Source organism: Macrobrachium nipponense, chromosome 10 (assembly GCF_015104395.2).
Source record: "Macrobrachium nipponense isolate FS-2020 chromosome 10, ASM1510439v2, whole genome shotgun sequence".
Classification (NCBI taxonomy): Eukaryota; Metazoa; Arthropoda; class Malacostraca; order Decapoda; family Palaemonidae; genus Macrobrachium; species Macrobrachium nipponense.
In genome coordinates this window covers 109,626,425-109,637,518 of record NC_087204.1, presented here as the reverse complement: position 1 = coordinate 109,637,518, position 11,094 = coordinate 109,626,425, and the positions used below count along the sequence as shown (strand labels likewise).

The window sequence follows — 11,094 nt, the reverse complement described above, 5'->3', positions numbered from 1 at the left end:
ACTAAATGACCAACTGAAAGAAATGGCTGCATGGCCGTGGACACGACATCTGTACTGTTAACCAGTTTATTCCCCTTCTGTCATTTACTGCCTACTGACGTCTGTTTTGTCCGTGTGACTTTCTTTCACGTAACACGCTGCTAACGCTACTTGAACAAGTTACAAAGAGAAAAACAACCTTCCCCAGTTGGTCAATACTTTCAATGTAAATAAAAGAAGATTCATAATTTCTGTTCAAAAGGTATTCACGATTCAATATGTTTGTAAATTAAAAATACGTTTAGATAAACAGTAAAGGTTGTAATGTAGTGAATATACTTTCTTTACTAATTATATTTATGTAAATATATTATGATGTAGGTACAATATTACAAATTGTAAGAATTGTAAATGTATAATCTTGAAATAATAAATAAATAAATAATAAATAAATAAATAAATAATAAATCAATAAATAATAAATAATAAATAATAAATAATAAATAATAAATAATAAAAATAATAAAATAAATAAATAAATAAAATAATAAATAAATAAAAAATAAAATAAAATAAAATAAATAAATAATAAATAAATAAAATAAAATCGAAATAATAAAATAAAATAAATAAATAAAACCAATAAATAAAAATAAATAAAATAATAAATAAATAATAAATAAATAATTAATAATCTAATAATAATAATAAATAATTAATAATAATAATAATAATAATAAATAATCATAATAATAATAAATAATAATAATAAATAATAATAATAATAATAATAATAATAATAATAATAATAATAATAATTAAGAATAATAATAATAATAAAGAAAGTTGACGAACTGACGACGTAAGCCATTTTTCCCCCATTCGAGAAAATGGGCATCAGAGATTTTGATATAATGTGGAGCTTCAAACCAGTTCGTCCATCTGAGGACATTGGGTTTGAACGTGTGACAACACACAACTGAAGCTTTGATATGTTATGGACTGTGTAGCGACTCAGTTTTGTATAATCGGTGTTACGACCCTTGTTGGGCCGTGGTGCAGGTTTGTCTGCACTAAAGGATGTATACTCAGTTGTTGTTACAGAGTATCCAGCAAAAGATTGTCAATGGAGACGAAAACACTCAGAAAACTCAACAATATTTATTAACAAAGAAAAATAATCAAAGTCAACCTTGTGACTGACAAGGACAAACTCTAGTCCTTAAATAATCCCTTGGGATTCCTAACTTCTAAAAAAACAAAAAACTAAGCCCTAAACAGAGATAATAGAGAGAAAACACATGAATGCAAATACATCAAAATATAAAATATAACTGGCCAGATCAAAATGAATAAATTAACCAATACCTATAACTAAAATAGGATAGGAAGGAAGGCGAAGAGTAATAGTGAGAAAACACTTAATCTCCTACCTATGTTTATAATCTAAACTTAGTATTATATAAACAATATAAAAGCCACGAGGCTGTTAACACCATAAGAATAATTATAACCAAACAAACAAAAGGGCAAATCCCAACTGTCTCAACAGTTCATTATAAGAGAACTATATATATAAATAATAATAACAACAAAAAAATATCTCCTCAACACTCAGAAGGGGAGCCCGTGATCCAGGACTAATAATAAAGGTCTTGCCTTACAGTAGGCCGTGATCCAAATAATTTCAGAACTCTGCTGACAGGGGAGTACAGAAGCACCAGGAAGGAGGAGTCAAGAGGGCCTGCACGACCATACAAAAAGGAACGCTTACTGGGATCTGTCTCCCTACTTGACTTCTGACGTGCATCAAGGCCCCCACAGCTGCAATAACCAAGGCGTCCTAGAAAAGCAAATGCTTCTAACACCTCAGGAAAACTCTTCCACTGAGGTGCAGTGAGATAAGTCCGCAGGTGGCACAAATCACCTGCAATACAAGCAGGACGCAACACCGCAGGTGGCCAGAAGCGTACCTGCGAAGGACAGCACTAAAGTACAGCGTACACAACACCGCAGGTGGCCAGATGTGTACCTGCGAAGGGCGGCCTCAAAGTACTCCCAAAAGCGTCGATGAAATATATTAAGAGCGGCAGCTGCAGAGCAAAAAGGGACAGCCTCTGTAGATAGCCCGAACTGTCTGCCCAAACACTCGCTCTGTCTCTTCTCACCTCCTTCACCGAGGGCTCCAGTCACGTACCCAAACGTAAACAAAAAGATAAGAGTTAAAAGGGCAATTCAAAAATTTTAACGAGCGGGGAGGAGGCGCAAAATCACCACACTAAAACTTAACTTTCGTAATATACAATACAAATTTCCTTAAAAAAAATAAATACTTAAATACTAAATGTCTTAATACTAAATGTTAACAAAATCACAAGGTTGACTAAAAACTGAAAAATTACGTTAACATCTGATACTCGGGATTTAAGAATATAAAAAAAATTGTCACTTTGGCTGAAACCCTCACAGAATGCAACTACTGTAACAAAACCTACGAAACGCTAAGTAGCCTAATGGAATGTGATCTCTTCTCTGAGCCGTATTTTCCCCAAAGGCTGAAATTCTCTCAATTGCAATGCTTTCAGCTCCAATAAAAGGTCCAGGATTTGAATTGGCGATCTTAAAGTATTGAGGAGACATAATATTACTTAATTACTTGCTTTCTGTTTATTGTAAAGTTCATACGGCCGACTCGATCAATCATCATTTGACTTGCTTTGCTTAAATATGTCATTTTAAGATGTTTACTAAATGACTGTGATTTGTCGAAACAGAGCGGTATTATTATCATCTTCGAATATTAAAAACACGTACACGCTAATTTAGCTATCCCCGTTTTTTACATAGTATATACGTATACTTTATTTGACGTTGCTTGATTTTATCATTTTGACTGATCTCTTCCTTCTTAGTATGTGTGAGTGTTAATATTATATATGTATATATATATATACTAGTGCTGTCAGGAAATGTAATATAAGAACAATGTGAAATAACTATTACAAAGAGATAATTGTGACCAGCAAAACTGAGCATCTGTGAGAAAATGATAAAAAGGCAAGAAACCAAAAGAAAAATCTTATAAATTATTTCACGAAAAAAAAAAAAAAAAAAAAAAAAAAAAACTGGCCGTTCCTAATTGCCCTTGAATATCGAATCACAAGCATATCCGGGAAGATTAAGAATCTCAAATTTCTCTTCCCTGTTTCTAAAATAGAAATACTATTCTTTTTGACATTTCAGAAAACGGAGTGACTGCATCATTACAGTCACGTGCGCTCCTTGTCATTCCATCCTTAACCTGGTGACTTGGCTCAATTTCCTCATTTAGCTCCGATGAGATTGGATATTATATATATATATATATATATATATATATATATATATATATATATATATATATATATATATATATAGTTTGCATTTATATGAGTATGTACACTGATGGCCTGTTTCACCATCACACCACACACTTGTAAAATTACTCAAACCAGTATTCACTAAACAGAATACTAAATTCACAATGAGTGGAATCGTACCACCATACCCTAAACAACGCGTGTAAAACCAATTCAGGGGGTGGAAATAAACATTTAATGCATAAATACCCATACAGAAATAACGCCTGAACCTCGAAGTACACAATATAAAAACCAAATATCCTTGATTAAACACAAACTCAAATACACTCGCCCAACTAACGACAGAATGCAACACACTCAAACACAAAAAAGGGGAGGGGCGTCCAGAAAGGAGGAGGTAGGCATGAAGAAAGAATAGCCTGACATATACACTGTTAATGTATCCCAAGGTGGTCTTTAAAATATAAAGCCCTTGATCTCCTCAACTTAATAGATCTCTACGTCTGGAGACCAACTCAGGGTGGCAGGCAGATAAGTGCCCAATCACAACACCAGATATATCTCCATTAACTCATGGGCCGTAAGTCAAGCAAATTGCTGTGAATTCAACATATATATAAGAGGGGTATAAATACCGTACCATTGAGCCTTGAGGTTCCCTTGGTTTTGTAACTGGGCTAGGGGCGCAGCAGGATAGATAAATCCTGAAGCTGTAGGCTAGGGCGGATCCAATATTTAATCAGGCTGCGTCAAGCACTGTTTACGTCTATCAATAAATCGTTGACTTATATTTTACCTGTGCTCGATAAGTTGTCGACGTGTTTATAACGTGTTTGCGAGAGTAATCGGTTTTTCTCCGTCACTCCATTACTTTCAAACACTATTTTCAAAAACTGGGAAAAACCTTATGTATGCTTAGTGCATTTGGTGCGCTCCTTCCGTAAGAATATAGTATTTCCTTGTGATGATGCTGTAATCTGATATGCTACATATGTAGTATATGTCCTTTTAGTACGAAGAATCACTTAGTTTCGTAATCAGCATCTCATTCATATCAGGATTTTCACCTATCTTTCATAATCATTTTTCATGCTTATTTTCAATTTCACCCTTTTAGAGTCTGAAGTTTTTTTGTTTGTGCATGTTTGTCTATGGCCATTTGTATCCGAATTAAAGCTTTAGAATTTGAATTTGAATTATCCTCTGCAGAGTATGTCCTATTCTATCTTCTAAGTGATTCGTTTGTGAGAGCATTTTGTTTTTCTCTTCTCCGCAGACTCTGCATTCTCTCTTTTAAGTGATTCATTTACATAGCAAATTGTGGCTTGGTCTCTATGTGTTCCCCAGTTGGTTCCGCGGCTCTCGAACGACAAGGCTGCGGTTCCGGGCTCCGGATTTTGGCTCGACCCTTTAAATCTAGGGCTGGCTACACGTGGAAGTGGTTTAAATGGACTTCTTGAGATGACGAATAGCCAAAGGGAGATAGTCAACTAGGTCCAAGACCGAGTGTCTGTCTGATTCCGGTTTTTCTGCCTTTCTTTTTTTTTTTTTTTTTTTTTTTTTTTTTTTTTTTTTTTTTTTTTTTTTAGTCAAAATCAAACTCGGTAGGGATGAATCTTAAAATCTTTTAATTCTGATTTTAATGGCTTTTAAGGTATGCTTTCCTCTCTCTCTCTCTCTCTCTCTCTTTATATATATTAATTATATATATATATATATATATATATATAGATATATATATTATATATATATTCATTGAATAGAATGGCTTTTTCACTGTTTACCAGCTTTTTTGAAATTGATTCATATTTTCTAATTATTTTCTTCACTTCATTGTTCAGGTTACTAATGGACACATAATGGGGTTCTTCCATTTACTCCAGTATTTTTACAAAAACGCGGCAGCTGTTTCGTCAACCTATAAATATTTAAAACTAGGTATCTGGCAATTGTACTACCTTTCCGTCCTCATGACGTCACAAAACGCATGGAGGCTCATATTTGTATCAGTACGCTTGATAACGTCAATACGTATAGGTTGACGAAACAGCTGTCGCGTTTTTGTAAAAATACTGGAGTAAATGGAAGAACCCCATTATGTGTCCATTAGTAACCTGAACAATGAAGTGAAGAAAATAATTAGAAAATATGAATCAATTTAAAAAAAGCTGGTAAACAGTGAAAAAGCCATTATATTCAATGAATGTTGTATCCGTGAAAAATTGTGCCCTAGAAGTAATATATATATCAATATATATCTATTATCTTACTTATATTATATGATATATATAATATATAATATAATATATATAGTATATGTATATGTATGTATTGATATGATATATGGTATAATAATATGCTATATAGATATATAATATATATATACTATATATAAAATATATAAATATATATATAATGCGTATATAATATATTATCCTATGTAGGTTATAACATAGTATGCCTTGGGGGTGTCTTAAACACTGAGGATTTATAAGGAAAATTAACGAAAACAATCATTTCGTGCAAAGTCGTATACTCTATATATTATAATTCAGAGGTTTCATTATAAATAAGTCTTCAGAAGAAGGGGCAACACCTCAGTAGCTTGGGGCGCCGTATAGGGACTTGGGCTTCTGGTAAGTAGGTGCTGGGGGTCCATAGGATGGGGCAGGGGCGCCGTAGGATGGGGCGGGCTTGTAGGGCTTGGTCTCGGGGTACTTGGCTTCGCCCTCGTACTTGACGTCGGCCTGGTACCCGTTGTAGTGGTCGGCGGTGTAAGTGACGATCTGAGTGCGACCGTCGGGGAGGAGGACGTGGTATTCTCCGTTGACGACTTTCCCGTCGGAGTCGGAGTCATGGGCGAAGTTGAGACCTTGGTATTCATCTTGGACCTCGAAGGAGAAATCGAAGGGCATACCCTCCTGCGAGAGAAACCAGAGGGGTCAGTTACTGCGGGGGGATGGGTAGTGCCATCAGTGCACCTCAATCGGTGCACTGTAGGCATTACTTACGGTTCAGTGCGGCGTTCCTTAGGACTCTAGCAGCAACCTCTATTCATTCTTTTTACTCTACCTCCGTTCATATTCTGTTTCTTCCGTCTTATTTACCTCCCTCTCCTAACAGTTGTTTCATAATACAATTGTGAGATTTTCCTCCTGTTACAACTTTCAAACCATTTTACCGTCGATTTTCTGTTCAGTGCTGAATGACCTCATAGGTCGCAGCGCTTGGCCTGTGGCCTAAATTATAAATTCTAACTATGTAACACAGGGTCAGTGGATAGATCAATAATGAAGCAAAATATATATCAAGGAAGATGAAACGTAAATGAAACATCCAACGAAATATGCAACAGATAATGACATCGGGAAAACGGTAACAGATGCGAGATCTTTTCAAGTCTTACCTCGTGTTTCTCTTCGTAGGATGGCGCTTTGTAGGATGGGGCTGGGGCAGAATAGGATGGCTCGGGGGCTTTGTAGGCAGGAGCTGGAGGCGCGTAGGACAGAGGACGTGAGGGGGCTGAGTAGCCATACCCGTTTTGAGCAGGCCTATCAGGGCGGGCCAAAGCCACGGCGGCGGCCATGCACAAAAGAGCGATCTGTTGAAAAATAATGTGCATGAAATAACACATTCTCTCTCTCTCTCTCTCTCTCTAGATGGATTGAGAGAGTATCAAAGGATAAAAGAGAAGCAACTCATGTGGGAATGATCACACAGGATAGCATAGTAGATTCACATCAACCGTGCAGCATTTGATGTCTAGGACCGTCCCTTACGACGCTCCCGATTGGCTTTTGATAAGCCGATGACAGGGCTGGAAACTCTCAATCTCTCTCGAGAGTTCTCATGGGCAGGATGTTTGTTCCACCTCTCCTGAGGTATACGTTTGAAAGGTGTATCCCTAAGGAAAGGAGGAACACACATCCTGCCTATGTGAACTCTCGAGAGAGACAGAGTTTCCAGCCCTGTGACTGGCTTATCAACAGCCAATCAGGAGCGTCGTAAAACGTAAACCGTCAGTCGTGTTTCTTGTCCACATCTCATTGTAGTAAGTAGGGATAAGATTCCATCCAGAGCTTCAAGACCCACAGGAAAATAAAGTGGTTGAATTGACTGACTCTCAAGTTCATAATTCCCCTCAGGTATGTGTGGAAATCAAGATTGAAAGCTCTCCAGAGTAAATTACAGAAGAGTTTCCTAAATGATCTGGCTTGTTTGACGTAATTTGGATGAATCGTGAATCGTCTGTTCAAGATTATTTATGAATATATATTTTTTTTTCATTTTTGCTAAACTTATGAGATGGATACGTGACGTGTGACGTGTGTTATGTAAACTTATGCTTTTTTTTTTCTTTTTTTTTCGAAATTTGAGTAATTTATCTCATGAGAGTAGATCTTGGCTAAAGTGTCGATTTCCATAAAAATTCAAGGACCCTATTCTTCCACTAAGAACACTGCAAGGCACTGATTTTACTCTTGATTGCCAGGAGAAGATTCTAAACAACAGATGATACCCCTGTTACGCCTAGTTTCCAGGAGACAGTTGTAATGGACTGAGCATTACAAGTGTCCGGGAAAGGGTTATAAATTGCTGATGATTCTCCAGAAGAGAAAATTAAGGGATTTAAGGGGCACTGAGAGGAGAGACAGACATAGATGGTTCCCATACCTGCTAGAAGGGGAACATTTAAAGTAATGGTAGTACCGATACTTTTTAGAAGGTTTTATTATTATTATTATTATTATTATTATTATTATTATTATTATTATTATTATTGTTGTTGTTGTTGTTGTTGTTGTTGTTGTTGTTGTTGTTGTGTACAGAAGATAAACCCTTTTCATATGAAACAAGCCCACAGGAGCCACTGACTTGAAATTCAAGCTTCCAAAAAAGGTAACAGGAAAACAAAAAGATGAGATCATTTACTAAAAAGAAAAAATAAATTAATAGATAGACAGATAAAAAAGTAAGTCAGTTATCAATATAATGGTGATGCATCCATCAACCGGAAGGAAGATGTGGGTCTTTGTCGGTAACCTTGTACTTTTTAAGTGTGAATGGGATTAGAAAGGATGACATTCGCTGAAGAGTAAGTATGAGTGCGTCCTAGAACATGTTACAGAGGTTGACTTCGATGTGTTTGGGACGTTTTAAAGAGAGCGAGAGAGAGAAAGAGAGAAAGGGGGGAGGGGCTGGTAGTCGGAAGGGGAAGGACGTTCTCGCGGGGAGTAGATCCTACCAATGACAGCTGATCCGTCAGAAGGGAGTAATGGAGATTGATATGCAATGGATGTTAAATCTGTGGAGGAAGCATTACTAGACAGGGCCATTGTTACTAAGGAAGAGGGATTGAATGAATAAATGAATAACAGTTCGATGCAGATATAGAGAGGTGTATACCCGGACAACTAAAGCTATCTGTAGTTTGGCAACTGAAAACCTCCAAGTAAACGTAAAAAGACAGCATTGATTTCAAGCTCACAGCCATATACGAACACCAGCCATTCGTTAGGGAAAAGTGTGAAGTAAGCCAGTCATAACAAGATAGGATAACGCAGAGTAATTGGAAATCCCTCTAGTCAATACTCTTTAGGTTAAATTAATTTCTGCTCTCGGCTGACGTCTAATGAATTCAGGTGTATCGGTTTTATTTTCTGCTCCATCATATTTATTTATTTATTTATTTATCACCTAATCCTGTAACTTGTCTCCTCTGCAAGCTGGTTTCCCTTTGGAGCCTTCTTTGGTTTATAACCTAAGTTTTCAGCTACAGGTTTGATAAAGAGTGTAACACTGGTTTATTTACGAGTGAGTAGCTATTTAGCTTGTACATATTTTGAAAAGTCAAATGTAACATTAGATACTTGACGAATAAGTGCTGATTGAACAAATAAGGATGCATTTAGAAATTCAATGTAATATAAGCATAAAGGTGTTTGTTTGCACTTGAGAAATAGTCGGAGAAAATAGTTATTTATTATCGATGAAATAAATGCAGAGAAATTGTAAGACATGCTAGCTGTTATGTTCACTTTGAAACACGAGGCCTCAAGCGACAGCGAAAGGTGAAATCAACCAAGGTGGCCATAGGGTAAGATTTTAACTCGGCTGGCATATGTATATTCCTTTGTAACTCAGGATCCTTAAGTAGCTTTGAATTCAACCCTTTTGGTATTAACGTTTGTTAATGTTAACACGATTGCAAATTGAGCGGTTGTAAGTATAGCATATACATTATACATACATACATGCATACATACATACATACATACATATACATACATACATACATATATATATATATATATATATATATATATATTATATAGTATATAATATATAAAAAGTATAAGCCACGAAGGAAAGATAAACAACGGGAGTTGTCTATATTTCCTTCGTGGCTTATACCTTTATTTATGCACTTATCACGTTCCAAACTTTCGTGATTCAGTTATACATACATACGCACACACACACACACATATTTATTATATATATTATATATATATATATATATATATATATATATATATATATATATATATATATATATATATGCAACGCATATAACGCCACGCGAAAGATATGAGGAAAGGCAGTGACTCCACCTCGGAAATAAACCAAACACCAACAAGAGCAAATAATCCTCTCGTCGAGGCTTACCTTCGAAGACATGTCGATAGTGATTGATGTTCGGATGTGATTAGTAAGTCGAGGAAAAGCTCCATATATATATATTGCCCTTCCCATGGTCGACCGAAGTCGCCACGCCCACTGACCCAGCCTACTTTTGCTCTTTCGTGACTTTTTAAGTGGCATTTTTTTTTATTTCGTTACAGAAAGTAATGGTGGCCACACGAGGGGGTAAAAAAACGGTCATTACCCATTCTGCATAAGATGAGGGTTACTGTTGTGGTAATCGTAATGAGGGCTTTGCAACGCGGATTGAAGTACATGTCTTTCAGTCGTAGTTTACATATATATTATATATATATATATATATATATATATATATACTATATATATATATATGTATTTATATATATATATATATATAGTATATATATATATATATATATATATATATATATATATATAATATATATAATATATTTAATATAATAAATATTATATATATATATTATATATATATATAGATAGAGAGAGAGAGAGGAATGAGAGAGATGAGAGAGAGACGAGAGAGAGAGAGAGAGAAGAAGAGAGAGAGTTTGCATCCTTATAAAACCTTGATCATTGTGACATTAAATATTAATACGATTCTTCTCTCATACCCGTAAGATCATTAAAATTTCCTTTGAAAGTGGTTTTTTTGCAGTTGTTGAAGCATTATCATCTGAAACTTTTTGTTTCCAAGTGCCTGAACTCCCACAGATTTTAAATATTTGTGTCAGAAATTGTATTTCATTCGAGTGTAATTTTTAAACGTTCATTTCATTTTTGTTAGACTGCGATAAATGCCGACGGGAAGCATTTATTCCTTATTTGTTATGCAGTGTTCATTGTAATATCCTAAATATGGTGTGGAACATGAATAATTAAATATCCTTCATAAGTACCAGTATGCTTGGTTCATGTAATAAGTGAACACCTGTTGACTTTTATGAGCTGAATGGAAACACAGGTGTTTCTATCCATTCTCAGAATAAACTGCATTTTACGAAGTTTCATAATTTTCCTTTTCTTCGGATAAATATGAACGTAATAAGTGATATGCCGAAGTCCTTAT

General features: G+C 35.3%; 2 protein-coding genes across 3 annotated transcripts in view; one reads left to right on the top strand and one right to left on the bottom strand.

Moving 5' to 3' along the window:
* Positions 1-11,094, top strand: part of LOC135223918 (pro-resilin-like) — a 43,739-nt gene that overhangs the window by 18,617 nt on the left and 14,028 nt on the right. The gene's annotated exons all lie outside the window — the stretch shown is intronic.
* Positions 5,858-10,048, bottom strand: LOC135223915 (cuticle protein 7-like). The gene is made up of 3 exons (XM_064262836.1): positions 10,011-10,048; positions 6,748-6,942; positions 5,858-6,262 (listed from the first exon to the last, which is right to left on the bottom strand). The coding sequence occupies exons 1-3, from the start codon at positions 10,020-10,022 to the stop codon at positions 5,939-5,941; spliced, it is 531 nt and encodes a 176-aa protein (XP_064118906.1). The 5' UTR covers positions 10,023-10,048; the 3' UTR covers positions 5,858-5,938.

Excerpts from the sequence above, each read along its gene's own strand:
- LOC135223915 (XM_064262836.1), bottom strand. Across the intron at positions 6,263-6,747 it reads CCTACGAAGAGAAACACGAG|GAGGGTATGCCCTTCGATTT; the intron begins GTAAGACTTGAA and ends TTTCTCTCGCAG.